The 19,662-nt window shown below is 40.6% G+C and overlaps 1 protein-coding gene across 1 annotated transcript; it reads right to left on the bottom strand.

The window, feature by feature from the left end:
- Nucleotides 1-2,592: 2,592 nt before the first annotated feature.
- On the bottom strand, nucleotides 2,593-13,984 carry LOC140232843 (acid phosphatase type 7-like). The gene is made up of 9 exons (XM_072312957.1): nucleotides 13,747-13,984; nucleotides 13,053-13,375; nucleotides 12,492-12,584; nucleotides 11,967-12,122; nucleotides 11,306-11,381; nucleotides 9,666-9,780; nucleotides 4,914-5,111; nucleotides 3,938-4,143; nucleotides 2,593-2,771 (listed from the first exon to the last, which is right to left on the bottom strand). The coding sequence occupies exons 1-9, from the start codon at nucleotides 13,982-13,984 to the stop codon at nucleotides 2,599-2,601; spliced, it is 1,578 nt and encodes a 525-aa protein (XP_072169058.1). The 3' UTR covers nucleotides 2,593-2,598.
- Nucleotides 13,985-19,662: the final 5,678 nt, after the last annotated feature.

Raw genomic sequence — 19,662 nt, 5'->3', positions numbered from 1 at the left:
AAAAAAAATAATAATAGAAACTGGTTACTAGCAAAAGGCAGTGCTCAATTTACTGGTGTGAGTTAAGAAAATGAAACAGTAAATTATTTTTTTTCATTTGGCCTTTTTTGAACACAAATCAGGTTTGATAAAAAAGAGAAATAACCTCACAATAGAAAGCATTTTACTATCTACTCTACTTTCAATTGTTCAAGTAGAGTCACACTCCAGCACAGGTCATGGTGGGAATGAACTACTGATGCCAAAGTTGTGACTGCGTGAGTTTTACTAAATATACTTCATGAACTCTAAAACATAGCCATCTCACTAGTACAATGTATTACTGTTACATTATTTGCATAGCAAGTTTTCTTCTTGATTTATTGTCAAATCACACAATCAAGGATACATTAACGTGTAATGTAAGCCAACGGGAGACTGGTGAATTCAGAATGAAAATGTCATCTAACCTAATTTGCATGTATGGTCTTTACTAATAATACTGCTCTGTGAAAACATTGTAACAAAAGAACAACTTTCAAATTATTCTTTTTTTTTCAGATCAATGATTTAAAATTAAATGCCTTACCCAAAAATTCATCAAGGCTACAATTGTAGCTTATAACAATACTGCAATAACTTTAAGAAAATTTGAAAAGAATACTACAGTGCAATCCCATTAGACAAAACACTGTTATAACAAAAATCTTGTTGCAGGGAAGTGAAATTTCAGGTCCCAACATTATATTCTATAAATTTCATACACACTTTTGTCCAGTTATTTTAAAATTCCTACATAATGAGAGAAAACTACCAGTCCTGAGAACTTTATTATAACCAGATTTGCCTGTATCAAAAAAGTGATGCTCGGCAACTTCATCAGGCTTTCATAACTCTTTATGCGCCACAGTGTAAACGCCCTGTGTGCCACATTACTATGAGACTGCAATGTAGGTATGCTTTGGGGAAAACATTCTATTTTTCAAATCCATGTAATTTTGTATTTTCTACTTGTTATGCTGGCCATGCAATGAGCAAACCGTACAGAAAATCTTAAGCTTTGCTATCATGTAAATTTTATGACAAATCTGTGATTCTTTTCCTTTCACATGACCAGTAGCTATATCATAGTAAAGGCATGACTTTTGCACACAATACAAGGACAGGAACTTAGAATTTTCATGAGAATCCAACAGGGAACACCGCTTGATATTCAATCACCACACAATGTAAGCTACATGCAACAGAAATAGAATCGCGAGTGAAGCTTTCACTCGCATTTGGTGATTTGGTGATTTATCGATCAGTTTGGGAGGGATTGTGCATTGCAGCAAACTTTGCACACTGTCAACTGAGTAAGGCATGCAAATGTGGCACATAAAGAGTTAATGACAGTTCACTTTGTGTGTATGTGTGTGTGTGTGTGTGTGTGTGTACACACACATTACATGTATCATAATATCATATATCAATATATCATATATCGCATACATATATATGTCATAATCCTTATTATGTATACATGTATATATGCTTGATTTTTATAAAAATAATCATCTTCAGGACAACACTGTTATAGCAAGATCGCAGCGATTGCTGATTTTACCTCATTATAAATGGTACCTTGTTACAAACATACACACACAAAAAAAAAGAAGAGACGATTAGCTCAATACAGTAAAGGAATATCAGGACAATCAAATTCACTTCATTAACCCTAACCAGGCCGGGCTTTTTGGGCTGTTCTGTGGCCGGGGAGGGTTGAATCAAACCCCCCCCCCCCCCCCGAAATGTCGGCCATCGGTCGCGCAATCGCCATGAAAATTGGCACATGCATTACCTGTGGTGTATTGTACCAAACGATACAAAAAGAAATGGAAATTGTCGTTATTTCCATCAATTATGCTAATTATATGCATAAAATCATACATAATCAAATCAGAAAAAGCTCCTAGAATCCTAATTTTTGGTGATAACATTCTTTGTAGCATTCCTAACTTGAAGAAAAAAAAAATCCGGTAGCAAATTTAATTTCTTATGCATTCTATTGTTTTATGAAATTCTTATGTATTTCCTTGTTTTTCGATCTTTTGTTTTATCATTCTTTTTTTTTGCAAAAGCTATGACAGAACCTATTTCAAGCATAATTATAATAATGTTGATTGATTTCAGCATGTAAAAGTGAAAATAATCATATCTTTATGAATAAGGAGAGAAAACTCTATTTGCATAGACTGTACACAAAATCACATTTTTGGGCCATTTTCGGTCTGACAGGCATGTATAAAAGGTCGTGCAGCGTCGTAACGGTATGCCCGATTTTCACAAAAATGGTGTCAAAAGATGTGCAAGACTTAAAAGTAAAAAGTCAGCGAACAGCGCAGTGTAAAAATTTCGTGCAGTGGAATAGTCGTGGAAAATGTTGAGGGAGGGGTTGATTCAACCCCCTCCCCCCGGCCTTTTTAGGGTTAAAAGCAGTATCTTGTTGTGAGCGAGCTTGTTACAACAAGGTTTCCCTGTATCTCTCTCTTTGAGGATGAGGAATGAGTGCATACAATCAAATCACCAGCTGTGTCTCATGATAAAATCTTTGGAAGCACAAAGTGGCCACTGGTGTGCTCAAGCGCGGAGCTGGAAGGGGCCGTGCGTGTTCTGCTCCAGCCAGAACTCATCCTGGACTTGGTCGTTGACGGCCAGCCGCTGTTGCCAGTGCAGGTGGGTCTCGTTGGCTATGTGCAGGCGGCCGATGCCGTACAACCCCGGCAACCAGGAGCGGTGGGCCGACCACTCTCCTGCAAAGTGCGGAATACAAATGCAGATGGTACAGGGTCTTCAATCAAAATTTATGTATAGATTGTACTTTTTCTCTGTAGTGAATCTGTGTTTTATTGGCACTCGTGTCTAATAATGGAAGCTATTTTTTTTTTTAAATCTTAATTTGGGAATGTCAGTTAGCTTGCAAAATTTGCACAGTATGAAACCTGTAATGGTGCATGCACTACAGTACTTGCTCATCAATCAGAAACCACTTTAGCAGGAGCACTGCTTTGAATTAGAATTAGAATCAGGATAGAATTGAACAGCATTCAGTGAAATCACATTTTCATGTGTTATTTCCACCCATAATTTGAATGACAACCTGCTTAATCAGACCATATTTTGGCTGAAACACTTTTGGTGCTCCTCACTGGTGTCTCAATATAGCAACTATGTCCAGAAAAATAATCACATATATTTCATTTCTTAACAAAAACATTCACTTTCCAGCAACTCCCAGATAGAACCTGCAGATAATCATGGGTAAACATTCCCTGTTGGCAGTTGGACATAATTTGTGAGACTGCAAAATAGGGTTGCTCTGAACAGATTGTCATATCAAGCGCCATCACTTTCTTCTCAAACATATGCAGTTCAGTGTGAGTCCAGAGAGCCATCTTCCCAAAGTGCATTCTAAATCCTCCCTCTATGCGCTTCTGTACGGATAGTGAGTGTGTGTGCTGACCCGTCAAGTATACATTCATATAAAGGGTGTAACAACACACTTTCAAGCTGGCAGCGCTGCCTATCTCTCAGCACTGACAGGATAATAGGCATCATGACTTGCTTATGGACATCATGAGCTCTCCACGTGATTATTTTGTATGAGGGAAATCAAGATTTGTTCCTGTGATGAATTTGCCCCAATTACCGTTAATTGCCACTTTTTTTATTGCTAGTTTGGCACTGGTTGTCATCTTGCATGTGCACTTGTTGCTGCGGACATCAACTGGTATGATCACTGTGCATGGTTTCGTGTAATGCCCACGATTTGGGTTTTAAGGGGATGATTTGCACGGATCAAGTATAAGCCACTACATAAGCTGGAGCCCTGCTTAAACAGGAGAAAAAAAAAACATTTCCCTGATCCCTTCTGATTAAACAAGGGCCATTGTGCTTTATGGGAAAGACATACACTAACCTCTTGGTCCAAACATTGGGTTAACGCAGACACTGTGGAACTCGTCGCAGCCTGCTGCACCACTGATAACGTGCACCGGGGCTGTGGGATTGATGTAATGCTTCGCTGTCACGCTGCCACGGTACATTGGCCAAAACCGCTCGTACGAGTGCTCATGGGCTTGAATGATGAGATCCACTCCTTGTTCGTAGAAAATGTCTTCAAGTCTGGTGATTTGCAAAGTTATTATATAGATATAATTAACATGCACTTGGTCTGAATATTTAGGGAAATATTAAATGAATAACACAAATAATTACTGTTCATGAATAGTAAATATTTCCTTGATCTTCAACTGAAATATTATAAGGCCAACATTCTCTTCGTCAAAAATCTCTGAATGCCCTAGAAATACGTTTTTGTGAAATTCCTTTTGAGCAGTTCCAGAAGAGTTACTAACAAAAAAGAAAGTACAGTGAGGAGGTGCAAAATAAAGTCATTGTGATGGGGGTTGCAGCAGAAGGAAAGACCACAAAAAGCAAGGCAATTTGGTTCAGTCACGTGACAGGGTCACGTGACATGAGAGCAAGGTGATGCGATGAGCAGCGGAAAATGGGAGAGAGAGGAAAGAGGAAGGGAGGGACACCAAGCAAATGGTCATGGAATGTATCAAAGAGTTTGAAGAAACAGATGGATCTGTATTATGTAACGGACTAAACGAGATGAAGAGTGGTGATGAGCAGACGACCCTCCCCACACCCCGACTGACCCAACAGAGGAGACCCATGAGATGGTGGTGATGATGATGATGATGATGATTTGACAAGTAGGCTATAGGACACAAAGATTTGTCCACTATTCTATCACACAAAACCAAAACCACATCTATAATCAATGTAATCAAATATATTCAATCTTATACAATCTCACTTCTGGACAATATGAGATGGAGTTCAAAATGGCAGGGTAGAGAAGGGCAATCAATCAGCCACCTTACCCAGCTCTGACCCTGGAGTCCTCTCTCGTGCAGTCATCACGGTCAGCATTGGAGCAGTACATGGGCCGGTGACCAAATGCGATGATCCAGGGACGCTGGGCTCTCTCGCCATTTGCCTTCTGCAAGTCAGCCTCGAGCCACTCCATTTGCTCAATGGCTCTATACGGATTATCTATGAAGTATACCTCCGTAGAATACCTGAATGAGAGGGACAATGATGTATAAATTGCTATTTGATTATCAAATCAAAGGACATTACAAATACACCAGCTCTTACTGGTCCTCAACGTATGAGAGACTGTCAAAGCAGTATATGTCTGTGGAACTGCTGTACTAAAAAACAGTAACAAAAACAAAAAGGAAATAGACCAAGTTAAAGTTCATAGCATTAGATCCCTTCATTACCACTGGTTAAATTTTTGCACACACGTCATTGGCACCTAGACATGGTTCTGCTCTCAGGGTAAAAAACCCTGGAGCATGGGGAGAGAAGGTTGGTCCAGCTGAATTGATCTTCATTCTATGCCCACTGAGCTACATTATTGAAAGGGATGGTATAGTTTTGGTTGAGATGGAGCTTCAAGTTTTCAACTTTTTGTGAGATAATGACAAGCCTCTTATGAAATACTAAAGAGCATAAGAATGATTCCAAGAGGAATTCAAAGTTTAATTGATAAAAATTGGTTTTGAAATGGCTGAAACATGCAAAAACAAAGAGGTCCTATTGAAAGGTGGGACCCACCTCTTATTAGGACCACTTTGCTTCACTTTGTTTGTTGGATATCTCAAATTCAAAATGGATTTACATCAAATAAACTTTGACTTCCTGTTAGAATGGTATACACTTTAATATTTCATACGTGGTTTCTAATTATCTCAAAAAAGTTAAAGTCTGAATCCCCCATCTCGACCAAAACTATACCATCCCTTAAAAACCCCATGACTACTGACTAGCACAGGTCTGCTAAGAGTAGAACAGAACTGCCCATCAGTGAATATGTGCAACAAAGTAGACATTCTTCATTTATATTAACATTTCACTCCAGTTGAGATTGTTCTGTGATGTGTATACTAAGAAAGAGATCAGTGACTAAGCAGTACAGTTTGTTACAGGGATCCCCAAATATATCCAAGTCGTGCCAGCCTTCCCATTGCATGGTATCCCCATGTTACTAAGTCTTCAACAGATGCCTTTTTAATGGTATAATGCACAGGTAACCACAGGAGAAAATTTCATACATAACTGACTTCAACTTGGGCCACACATTAACAGGCCACGCTTTTCCCAACTATTTATACACCTGCCATTCATATGTTAATCACTTCCTCACAACAATCTGTTAAAAAAAACAAGAGACCCGCGGGTCTAGCGCTCACCTGAGTATCTCAAGTTCACCTTTCACACAGTCACTAATCTAAATCATTCACAGCTCTACTAAAATTTGACCAGGCATTCTCAAGTAAAAAATGAAAATGTAAAATAAGGCCCCATACTTTTTAAGATTCCTTAATTTGGGGGGGGGGGGGGGATTGGGGCCCCCTGGGGCCCTCTGGGTGGAGCATGGTGCCCATTTTGATAAATTGAGATCCTGACCCCCTAGGGATGCTACCTGCCAAGTTTGATGAAAATCCATCATGAGGTTTTCAGGAAGAAGATGAAAATGTACAATTCAGGCCCCCATTTGGACCTTCCCAACCCCCCCCCCCCCCTGCCCCCAAGAGGGGCACCCCTGGATCTGCCATGAACATACTTGAGACTACAGTCATTAATGTACTCACTCATAGTATTATCTTAGCTCTATATCTTCTGATTCTAGAGAAGATTTTTAAAGATTCCTTCATTTTGGGGGGTTTGGCCCCCCTGGGGGCCCCCTGGGTGGGGCATGGTGCCCATTTTAACAAATTTAGATCCTAACCCCCTAGGGATGCTACCTGCTAAGTTTGATGAAAATCGGTCTTGGGGTTTTCAAGAAGAAGATGAAACAAGAAAAAATAGAAATTACGCAGTGCGTAATATATGTCCCCGCCGGAAGTAGCATTTTGTAGCAAAATGTACAATATAGGTCAAAAATCAAGGTCAAAGGTCAAAGAAGTCAAAGGTCAAAATTCTGTGTAGAAGTTTTGAAGCGCTCACCTAGTGCCATCACATAAAGCAAACGGAATCAAAATCGGGTAAGAAATGGCGAAGGAGTAGCATTTAGTAGCAAAATGTACAAACTAGAAATGTCGCTTTGGCGACTGGTATGCCTCCGCCATAATGCATGATTTTCCCAATAGGTCTAGATAGTACATGTGGACAATGTGTGATTACATTTTCACAAAATTGGCAAAATATTGAAATGACAAGTTTGTCACAAATGTGTTGAATGTTCACCTTCCTTGACCTAGGTTTAATTGGATGAATAGGAGAGCATGTATCTAGGGATTTAAGGACTTTAACTCGACTTTGACCCATTCATACATTTAGGTATTGAGTAATTTTCAAGGTACAGGTGTGGAGAAAAAGTGCAATTTCTGAATTGAATAGTAAATTGTTACCATTTTCACTACCTGGCCCTTGACCCTAAAATTCATAAGATAATCACTTTCAGGTAGAACATGCATAATATGTACTAAGTTTCAAGATAACTTGAACCACTTCCGAGATATGGAGGAAAAAGTTAGTTCAGCACTTTCACTTGATCTTTGACCTTTTGACTTTAGAGGCAAAAAAAGAAGGAAAAAAAAACTTTCCAGAGAATTTCAATTAGGTTACACATGTATGCACACACCAAGTGTAAAAAAAAATAACCCTGCTGGCATTGCATGATAAGAGGGAAATAGTAAAATTTTGAAGTGTTGCACTTGACCTTTGACCCCTGACCTTTGACCCCATGAACCCTACATTCTCTAGATAATCACTTCCAGTCAGTATATGTATATACTATGTTCCATGAAGATACATTGAACAATTTTCCAAGGTATGGAGAAAAAAAAAAGTTTTAATATTCTTAATTGACCTTTTGACCTTTGACCTTTGACCTCATGACCTAAACTTTCACCAGAGAATCTTAATTGGGTAATACATGTATACACTAAGTTTCAAGAAAATATCTTCAGGCATTCAATAGATATGGTGGAAATAGTGAAATTGTATGTATTTGACCCTGACCTTTTGACCTTTGACCTTTGACCTCATGACCCAAACTTTCACCAGAGAATCTTAATTGGGTAATACATGTATACACTAAGATTCAAGAAAATATCTTCAGGCATTCAATAGATATGGTGGAAATAGTGAAATTTTATGTATTTGACCTTGACCTTTTGACCTTTGACCTTGAGCATGTGCACCCAAAAGTTGATAGGCACAACTTCACCCCCTAATACACATACATGCCAAGTTTCATTAGGATACCTCAACAGGTTTTGATAGTTACCTTGTCCACAAAATTCATTACGGACGGACGGAAGGACAGACGGACGGACGGACGGACGGAGGGACGGACGGACGGACGGACGGACGGAAGGACGGACGGACGGACAACCCGAAAACATAATGCCTCCGGCACCACTTCGTGGCGGAGGCATAAAAATGTAGGTCAAAAATTAAGGTCAAAGGTCAAAGAAGTCAAAGGTCAAAATTCTGTGTAGAAGTTTTGAAGCCCTCACCTAGTGCCATCACATAAAGCAAACAGAATCGAAATCGGGTAAGAAATGGCGAAGGAGTAGCATTTCGTAGCAAAATGTACAAAACAGGTCAAAAATCAAGGTCAAAGGTCAAAGAAGTCAAAGGTCAAAATTCTGTGTAAAAGTTTTGAAGCCCTCACCTAGTGCCATCACATAAAGCAAACAGAATCGAAATCGGGTAAGAAATGGCGAAGGAGTAGCATTTCGTAGCAAAATGTACAAAACAGGTCAAAAATCAAGGTCAAAGGTCAAAGAAGTCAAAGGTCAAAATTCTGTGTAGAAGTTTTGAAGCCCTCACCTAGTGCCATCACATAAAGCAAACAGAATCGAAATCGGGTAAGAAATGGCGAAGGAGTAGCATTTTGTAGCAAAATGTACAATACAGGTCAAAAATCAAGGTCAAAGGTCAAAGAAGTCAAAGGTCAAAATTCTGTGTAGAAGTTTTGAAGCCCTCACCTAGTGCCATCACATAAAGCAAACGGAATCGAAATCGGGTTAGAAATGGCGAAGGAGTAGCATTTTGTAGCAAAATGTACAATATAGGTCAAAGGTCAAGGTCAAAGGTCACGACTGAAATTCTGTGTAGAAGTTTCAAAGCTCCCATGTAGTGCTATCATATAAAGCAAACAGAATCAAAATTGGCTCATAAATGACAGAGAAGTAGCAAATTGAAGATTTTGATCACACACGGACGCACACACGGACGGACACACGGACGGACAGACGGACGGACGGACACACGGACACACACACGTACGGAGCCCGTTTCATAGTCCCCTGCTCGAACTCGTTCGGCGGGGACAAATATAAAAAGTTTATGCACGACGGACGACGGACGACGGACGACGCACGACGGAGGCCGGACGAAGGGCGATCGCAATAGCTCACTTGAGCCTTTGGCTCAGGTGAGCTAAAGAAAAAAACCCTCAGAATTTGCACTTCTGACTAACATGTATTGGATGATGCAATCTCAAATACATGGGTGAATATGATGTAAACTACATTGTCCCTCTTGCATGAAAATAAACTCATACCCTGCTTTACTTGGGTAAAATCATTTCGTTGATCTATACATGCACTTACGCCACAAAGTGAACTTTCCCCATGTCGAAGCTGTACCACATTCTGGATCTCGTGGGCCAGGAGTGACCGGGCATGGAAAACCGGTAGCGGTAGTGGGCAAAGTCATGTGGTATCTCTGTAGTGCAGTGGAAACCAGTGAAGGTTCTCAATCAGATGCAGCATGAAATAATAACAGATGTGTCTGCTGAGTCTAGGGCAATTACCCCCCTGGGCAATTACCCCAGACCCTCATCCTTACCCTAACCCAAACTCTAACCTGAAACCTAATCCTATCTTTACTCTAACCTTACCACTAACCAGTATTTAGCCGGGAGGTAATTTCCCCCCCCCCCCCCCCCCCCCCGGGGTAACTGCCCTGATATGATTCTGGTACTTATCAAACACAAGATGCCCGCCACTATTAATTATAATGTACATACAAGGAGCGAACATCACCATTAATTCATGTTTCGCACACATATCAGAATCTGCTTTACTTTCACACTACAGGGAAACCCCTATACAACAAGGTTGCCTGGCCTCCTGAATTTAATTCATTATTTACCAGTACCTCATTGTAACCTTCTGTAAAAGAGACAGCTAAATACAGTAATGGAAACTTAGGACCCCGAAAGTCATCTCATTAACCCGTTGAGGACAGACGGATTTTGCTACAACACGCATTTCCCATAGATCTCTGCCCGAGTATCCTCGGGACTCGTCCTCAATGGGTTAAAAGCTGTACCTCATTTTATGCACGCTCATTATAAAGAGGTTTCCCGAGCAAGTTACAGCCACTACGATTCTGTGGTAATGAAGAAATATAACATGCTGGATTGCTTAGAGAAAAGGGCAACTCACTGGTGCTAGATTCATAGTGCAACAAGTCATTCTTTATGATAACTTCACTAGAATCATGAACGTGTGTAAATAATTATAATACCTCTGAGCCCAAACCACATAATTTTCTGCCTCAGTTTGATTTTCATCTGACACAATCACAATGCTGACTGTGCAATCCAGACATCTGTTTCCAGCCTGCTGTATAAATATTTCTTGAATACTCCACAGTGGTTTTAAAGGGGATGGCTAGTACCTGATCAGTGGGAATCAGTGGGAATGCTGGGGGATGACTGTTCCAACCCTTGTGGGATTCATTTAAGAGTACATTATATATCTATTGTTGTGTGAAAATTATTTGCTTCAGAATGGTCTTATATTCAAGTAATGTGCAGTTTAATGTTTCCAGGTTAGCATGCCTGTACAGTGACGGAGTAAACTGCACATTACTTGAATATGAGACCATTCTGAAGCAAATAATTTTCACACAACAATAGATATATAATGTACTCTTAAATGAATCCCACAAGGGTTGGAACAATCATCCCCCAGCATTCCCACTGATCAGTTACTAGCCATCCCCTTTAAGTAACAACTACTCTGCAGATACCTCTCTTGGATCACTGTTGCAAAAAGGATGTTGAGCAATTGGCGCTGCAACATCAAGAAGCAATGCACAGAAGAGTAACCTACATGGTGTGACCAAGCACACACATCTGTGTTGAATAGATCACCTCTGTTTCTAGCTTTGAATGATGTGACCATGGCAAAAGACAAAAATGACTAGTTGCTTCAAATCACAAGAAGGGATCAAGCCTCACCATGGTTGCCGACGCAGGTCATGTATGGCAACTCTGCTGCAACACTCTGAATTCTGTTCATGAAGTCATCACCAACCTAAGGGGACAAACAAAAAAGCATATTACTAGTGAAAAGAAATATGATGTAGAAACTTTGCTCCTAATCATTGTGTACACCTGTCATATATATGCAGAGTTTGTCCTTGAATTTTGACTTGTTTGGGAGAAAAAAGAAAAGAAAGAGAAGAATATATTAACTTAATGATATTATATTAAATTACCATATTCAATAATCTTCATCAAATTCTTGAAACACTAATGCTAATGGTGAAATTTATAATCTGGCAGGGACTTTGAAAAAAAACAACTCACCTTCACCACATTTGACCCCCCAAAATCCCTGATTTAGCTCGTCTTACTTTAAATTTGATATTCTATCCGAATGTCTTGTGCTATGATATAACAAAATTTGTTAAAACTAGTAAGATGAAGGGAAGGTGAAATGTAATGAGGTCACAAATGTGAGGCTTTAATACCACACCTAGCAATGATACCTCAAAAATAAAAAAGCCACAAAAACACACAAAAAACAAACAACAAAGCATATTCAACGTATACTAAGCAGACCTCCAGAGGTGATGAAGCATTGATGTAGCTGATGAGGAATGGGAGTTTTACAAACCTTTCCCCCTTCATCATGGAGATCATAGGCAAAGTCCCCGACATGAAGGATGGCGTCAACTGACTTTTGGCGAGCTGCCCTCCGCAACAGTTTAAGGCTTGGTGCTCCACCTCTACTTCCCATATCTCCATACACCAAGAGGGTTGGGGACCACTCCTACAACAGACCAAACATTATAGGTGAAGCTTGATGCATCTATATAGTTTTTGCCTTAAAGAACACTTCATCACCACATAATGCATTTCTTGAAAAAAGAAAAATAATAAGAAATAAAGAATAATTAGGCAAAAAATGGTGTTCTGCATATGCACATAACAGCTGCTTTCATTCTCTAACCTGGGAGGCTGCATCGTCTTAGCATTTGTGTCGCAAATCTAAAGCTTGCTTTTCATAAACTGTCATGGTGATGTCCTACACCATTAAGAAAAAAATAATAATTTGCAGACACATTCCACTTACTGTGTAAAATGATAGAATTACATGAAAAAAAAATCAAATAGAAGAAAATGTCATGAAATTACTCACTGTGCCAGCATTCATTGCATTGAATGTGTAAGGCTGGCTGAAGACATCTTCCGTTTTGACCTTGTAGGAATACGTAGCTCCAGGTATCAGATTCTACAGGTGCCGGGTACCATAGAAAAAGGAAAAAAAAAAATACACAGAAACACTTAAGGATGCATTGACCAGTCACACATGAAGAGCAATACATACAGTGTAGGATGTGGTGTATGATTTAGATTGGAAGTGTAAACATTTTCAGCCTATTTCTGTGTTACACCTTGATAAATAAACATACGAAACCTGCATAGTCCACTTATGACTTTCAAATGAGATTATGAAATCAATCAAAGATCTCAGCAGGGCTTTGTGCTTACAAGAGATTGAAGATAAACACAACCTCGATGCAACTTTTTGGTTAAAGGCACATTCTGAAAGAACAGACTCAAAGCTTTAAAATGATGTATACAATGTAACTCGATGCAAATAGACTTTCCTATTAAGCTATCTAAATACAAGAAAGAAAGCACACACTCTGGAAGAGAATGTACTGAGAAAAAGAGGCTCTGAAGTATAGAATCTAACCTGTAACTTCACTCTGTGAATAAATGGCACTGCCTGGAATTCTTCATCGTACCAATCTACAAACTTTTCCGAGTTTCCCTCTGCCCTGCTGGTGAAGTTGTTGGGTGCCAGACCATACGTGACTTCCGACGACCCATCAGACCATGTGGACCACATGATCACCATCTCAGTTGGCCCATCACCGTAGGCAATGTGTATCTGTTCGGGGGTGAACAGTGATGTTTCATCCAGCGCTATTTCCCGCTTTGTCACATGCTGATGAGGTGAAGCGCCTTCCGCTGCATTGTCAGACTCTGGGGAATCTGGCGGGAGTATGACTGGTCCTGTAGGGCACAGTGAAACAAATGTGCATCTGACACTTCATACAAAGCAAAACTGACATATCAAAGCTCATCAACGAGTAAAGAAAGTTCCATTGACAGCCAAGTCAAAATTCAATCAGCACGATGAAGTATTTACAGGGGAGGCTCATTATAACAAACTACTTGTAACTACTGCAATTTCCCAATAACATATGAGATGAAAACAAAAGAATGTAAAAGGAGCAGGACCTCCAAATTAACTGCCTGGTTAAATCAGACATCTTGCTAGATACAATGCACATATATTTGGCCTCTTTATGAAAAAGGTTCCTCTGTATTTTGATGTGATGTAAATGGAATTTGTACTGATCATGGAGAAGCACTTGACTTACCAATACCACCAAAGAGAGCACGAAGCAATTTTATTTCCTCCTCACTCAGATGGGGAATTCCAGGAGGGGACTCGCCGTCATGAACTTGGGAACTTGCGCTCGCAACACGAGCCTTGTCTGCCTGCCGAGCTGAGGGCAACTCCTGGGTGACGCTCCTGCTTTCACTGCTGCTGCCCAGCAGGAGCATGCAGAGAAGACCAATAGTGAGCAATGGCTTACAGATTCCAGCGACCACCATCTTGTTGGTCATCAGTTCAGAATTCCATGGTCTTCTGAAGGTTTCACAGCGGGCCCACAAAATGCCTCTCCACCTCTAGAGATCAGCAAAACAAACAGATAGGTATGAAAATCAGCAGCAGCACATCACCAAAATAATACATGTGTACATACCTGTACAAACATCCACAATGTGCACTAAAATGAAGTCTAGTCCACAAAACGTATATATATACATGTAACATGGAAATCAATATGTCGGCACCCGCATGTAGGTTCAATCTCCAGAGCCAAGGTTCGACTGTGCACAAAAGCATATAGATCTAGATAAGATAGGTTTCTAGACATGTAGCAGGCAGTCAAATTTAGGACAGCGTTGTGGTCGAATCATGGGCAGCTTGTGTTACTGGGCCACTCACATGTTTATCAAACGTGCACACTGTAACATATATGTTATGGTGCCGGATTAAGTTCTAGATCTATCTAGTTGTAACGTCAATTACCGTATGGTCGCCACTTGTGTGTAATTCTTGTGCACGTCCGGGCTGGCGAACTAATATCGGCACTGAATCAGTTCGCCGCCCCTAGCCGGCCACATATTATTAGCGTGTGTGTTATACATACGCTTCAATGAAGGAGGTATTGTCGGTCACCGCGTTTGAAAATCTCCCTTAATCTGCCACCTGAAATCCATTCTAAATCAAAAACATCCTCGCATTAAAAATGGTTTTATCACCTGTTACATATGGTAAAATATATTTTGATTAAAATTATTTGTGTTTTTACGGAGGAAAAAGGTGAATTACGAATGTATTTTGAGAGTGATGAAAATCCGTCGCCCAACCTGATCTCCGATCGCAGCGCGCGTTACATGCGATGTGAATGTCTGGCGACCTTACCACAGTGGCGACCATACCGTAATTGACGTTAGGCCCTAAAAGTTTACATCTCCGAACTAGATTCTAGATAGAGTAAAATATCCCGTTTGCGGCAGTTTAAGCATTGTTAATGGTTTTTCCAACTTGTAAACAAATCAGGCAAATTATTTTCAACCATTTCATATATCATAGACAAGATTATTCATTAACGCGATTGTTTTCATAAAAGAAATTTACCATTGACCAACGCAGTTTTTATGATTTACCAAGGCAAAACCCGGCACAATTTTCGCCGATAAGGGCGATATGCGACGTAGTATTTCTGCTCGCGGCACGATGTACAATCCCTATGCAATACGCGCGTGCTCCGCGATCTTTAGCTGAACGCCTTCACATGTCTCGCGAACATTGCGTAAGCGCCAATTCCCATTGCGAAAGCACGTGAAAATAGCGGGCGCACATGCATTGGCCGCAAACAAGATCGCAATTCTGGCGGTGTTGTTGATGTCTTTCTCGTGTTTTTCTCATTTTTTTTCAATGGTGACATCCACTTTCCGAAAAAAATGGCGGCCCACATCGGCTCGCGAAAGTTCTATTTTACGTGAGGATATGTTTTCAAACATCGAGAAAACGACAAAAAATCCAGTTTCTTGGACCATTGTTTCTTAACTGTTATGTTAAGAAGTACCAAAATTTTCATTTTGGATTCGATATATTGTCATTTAGGTGAGAAAATTTCACTTTCGTCAGAGATCATGCCCATTTTATCAGTTGGTTTTTGTTGATTGCTAGTGTGTTAGTATATGTGTAGTGTGCATGTAACAGTGCAGTGCCGTGTTTAGCGGTATATTACCGTGTATGTTGTACCTGCCGCGAACGGCTGCACGGCCGCATACTGCCGCAGTTACTCTAGTCTAATTACAAAACTTGAGTTGACTAGTAGTAGTACTAGTACAGCACAGCCACAGTCATTAAATTTACACAGAGCAGAGTCACAATCAAATGCATGCCAATCAACCTAAGTTAATAATTCATAGCTATACTTTTACATCCTCCAAATAAAAACTGAAGTTCAAGTTGAAACAAACCACACGCACACAAGATCGTCTTCGACAGAGCCTACATAATTATAAGGGTGTGGGACTGAAGAGCGTACAAGTTTACTTAAACAGAACATACATAATTACAATGGTGTGGGACTGCATTCGACGCAGTAGTATGTTTTGCTTACGTAAACACAGCGTATTTGTCGGTACCAGTTACATAACAAACAAATAAATGCACACTTACAAGTTACAGGATATTTACTATTCCAGCCTTCTCGCAGTTAGCAACTTCGGGCCAGCAATTACCAACTGAAATCGATCTCGCCCGATCTCGACCTTGGTGATTGGTGATTGCAAAATAAGCCCTAACATTAACTTTAAACGTACGACAGAGAACATGGAGCGTACAGTTCGTGTGGTGTTGGGTGTGTATTGTGTACATCATGGTGTGCTATGTATGTCGGGAGGCGTGTTTTTTTTAGACGGCACAGATTGGGGAAACTAAAAATCTATCGGGGACCCTATCCCTAAACCTAACCCTAATCCTAATCCTAACCCTAACCATCAAACCCTAACCCTAACCCTAACCCTAACCCTAACCCCAACCCTAACCCTAACCCTAACCATAACCATAACCAAAAACCCTAACCCAACGTTTTTCCCATAGGTTTAACACGCGCCATGCCCCAATCTGTGCCGTCTTAAAAAAAAACGCTGTCGGGAGGGGGGGGGGGGGGGTCTGACAACTCGACCGCGGGATAGCCTGACCCTCAACAGCTCGTCCAGAACCCTGGACAGCTCGACAGGGTCTTCTTCTTCTTCTTCTTCTTCTTCTTCTTCTTCTTCTTCTTCTTCTTCTTCTTCTTCTTCTTCTTCTTCTTCTTCTTCTTCTTCTTCTTCTTCTTCTTCTTCTTCTTCTTCTTCTTCTTCTTCTTCTTCTTCTTCTTCTTCTTCTCCTCCTCCTCCTCCTCCTCCTCCTCTTCTTCTTCTTCTCGTTAAGTCCGCCTCCTTCAATAGGCTGAAGATTCTTGCAGACTGTGTTCTTAAAACAGTTTTTATTTACAGTTATTTACAAGCACATTACAAATTTGAAGTGAAGAGAATGACTAGCCACTGTGATCAGCCGTTATTCGGTAATGCTGCGTTCACATAGAAGTATACTATTCGGGTATTCGGGCTCGTTTTTCGAGGGCACGCGAATAGCATGAATCGAACGATAGGATTTCCTCACACCGGTTCACATAGAAGGGCACTATTCGAAAGTACCGAATAGCTGCGAAAAGTATAGCAAAGTGGGAATCGAACTTGTTCGATTTTCTTGCAGCGTATACCGTCTCTCGTTTATGAGATAATGACAATTTTGGTCTGGATTTGCCCTTTAGCAAAAATAAGCATGTAGACTGACATTCTGATGCAGTTTAGAAATTGTTAATAAGATTTGCTAGGATGTAGGAGGAAGAAATCCTCACTGCATGGGATGGTGAGTTGACGGTGCGGGTGATGGTGTATTCGGGGCCCGAATAGCGAATAGCGAATAGCGAATACCGAATACCGAATACTTCTATGTGAACGCAGCCTTACGGAATGATCCCACATATGGCGCTGAAACAATTTCCGACGACAGAGAATTCCAGCTCCTTACAATGGCGATGCGATTCAGTTCTCGAGTATGGTACCTGGTAGGAATGTGGTTGCGTGGCTCTCGTCAACTGAGTAACCTGTTTGATACTGTAGTCCTATGTGCTGAAAGAGGAGTAAGATTATTGTGTATTTTGTACATCATGATTAGTCTGTCCGGCATTTTTTCTGCGCTGTTCCAGTGTGGTCCAATCAAGTTCTTGCAGCATTTCGGTGACACTTGAGGTGTTATGATAGCGACCCAACCAACATAATTTGAACATTACTGATCTTTAGTGAATGAAACACATTTTTATGATGTAGACAGAGTAAATTAGTTGAGTGATGTATAAAATACACAATTTTATTGATTTTTTAAAGCGATCCTTTCTATTTTCTGATACTGCGAAGCAGGGGCGTCGATCCGGGGGGAGTTGCCCCCCCCCCCCCCCCCATGAAAATGGGGGGGGGGGGGCAAACATACTCCTCACAATAATTCCCGAGATGAGAATATTTTCTTGCTTTTTTTGATAGAAAACTGTCCAAATGTTTCACTCAAAGTGTTTACGAGACTGCTGAATTTCAATTCTAAAAATGCAAAATCTCTCTCGCGTGTTGGGAGGGGTACCCGTTCGGTCCTTTTTCCATAGACCTAAGACGCTTTTAGATTGCCAGATTTACAAATGTTTCAACAACTTTGTGGACAAGATCTGTCACTTCACTTAAAAAAAAAAAATGCAAAAGTTTGGTCGGGTGGGAGGGGATAATTTATATCTCCTTTCATCGGCCCTTCCAGTTTCCCTTCGCAATGGATATTAAAACGCGCTCAGTCCGTATCATTAAGTATACACTAAAAGTCTTGGGAGATTGACAGCTTTCCAATTTTAAAAAATGTCTTTATATATTATTATATTTTCATTTCAATTCTAAAAATACAAAAGTTCCCTGGTGTGTAGGGGCATCAATTCCTGAGGACAAGGTGGCAAACATGTCATTCCCCCCCCCCCCCCATAATTGTCGTAATGAGGAAAATTTCTTCTTTTTTTTTATTATAGAAAACTGTCCAAATATTTATCACCAATATTGTGAAACGGATTGTTGAATTTTAATTTTGAAAAACCCTCCGCCGTCGTAGCATAGGTCCCCCTCAATACACATTATAGGGGCCTGGTATAAACTTGTATGGGGGATTGACAAATTTCAGAATATTTCACCAAAAAGTGTGCAAGATATCTGTCACTTGAACTCATTTATATTCAATATATTATTCAAAAGTTCCCATAAGTAAGCATCACATCGCGGAACAAGAGCCGAGATGTATATATATATAAATATATCTATATATATAAGGGAAAAAAATCACCAAAAGTGTGCACCAGAACGGTCTGAAAACTAGTGCAAAATCTCCCTGGCATGCGTGTGTATGGGAGGGGGATCCTCCCTTCTCTATACATTCTCCCCCGCTCGGTCCTTCCACTCCCTCGCACATGATATTCCAAGTCCCAAGTCCAAGTTTTGCCTCCCGCTCGTGAAAACGGATCGACGCCGCGGAAACAGCCCTGCGAAGTGATATTTTACAGTATTTTCCGGAGTGCTTGAGAAACTCGGCTTTTTCTTGTGACGACAGCCTGACTAAATTTTACCAGATACCTGCAGCACGCACCCCCCCCCCCCATCAATTCCGGTGTCCCGCTATACTGGTATATGCTGCTGGTATCGGTGGGAGCAGGGCACCTCCCTGGTGGATGGGCGCCATAGGATCTACCCTATTGATCTAGCGCCATCAAAGAGATCTAAGAGTATTTAGAACACCGAAATCTAGAAGGGTTTAATCACTTTGAGCGCCATTGTCAGCCATAGTGCTGTAGCTGTGTTGTGCGTGCGTACGCCGGTGTTTGCAACTGAAGTGAAAGGAGTACGAGAGGGAGAGAGAGAGAATAGGAGAGAAAAATATTGACGTAAACAACATTCTCACTAAAAAGACTCCTGTGCTCATGAAAATGCCACCAAGAATTTAAAAAAAAATGCATTTGACTACGGTCTAGATGCTATCTAAAGAAAATAATCTTTTGCTGTTCGTTTTTATCATTCTACAAATTTCCAAACAACTTAAATTTTTCACCTTGATACCATTATAGGCCCTTCGAGCTGCCGTCACA

Source organism: Diadema setosum, chromosome 9 (genome assembly GCF_964275005.1).
Source record: "Diadema setosum chromosome 9, eeDiaSeto1, whole genome shotgun sequence".
Classification (NCBI taxonomy): domain Eukaryota; kingdom Metazoa; phylum Echinodermata; class Echinoidea; order Diadematoida; family Diadematidae; genus Diadema; species Diadema setosum.
Note: the sequence above shows the minus strand (reverse complement) of the source record. Positions and strands in the feature narration are given on the sequence as shown.

Coding starts and splice junctions, on each gene's coding strand:
- LOC140232843 (XM_072312957.1), bottom strand. CDS start 13,984: ATGGTGGTCGCTGGAATCTGTAAGCCATTGCTCACTATTGGTCTTCTC. Junction 13,376..13,746: donor TGCTCTCTTTGGTGGTATTG/GTAAGTCAAGTG, acceptor TGTGCCCTACAG/GACCAGTCATACTCCCGCCA. Junction 11,382..11,966: donor TCCATGATGAAGGGGGAAAG/GTTTGTAAAACT, acceptor TTGTCCCCTTAG/GTTGGTGATGACTTCATGAA.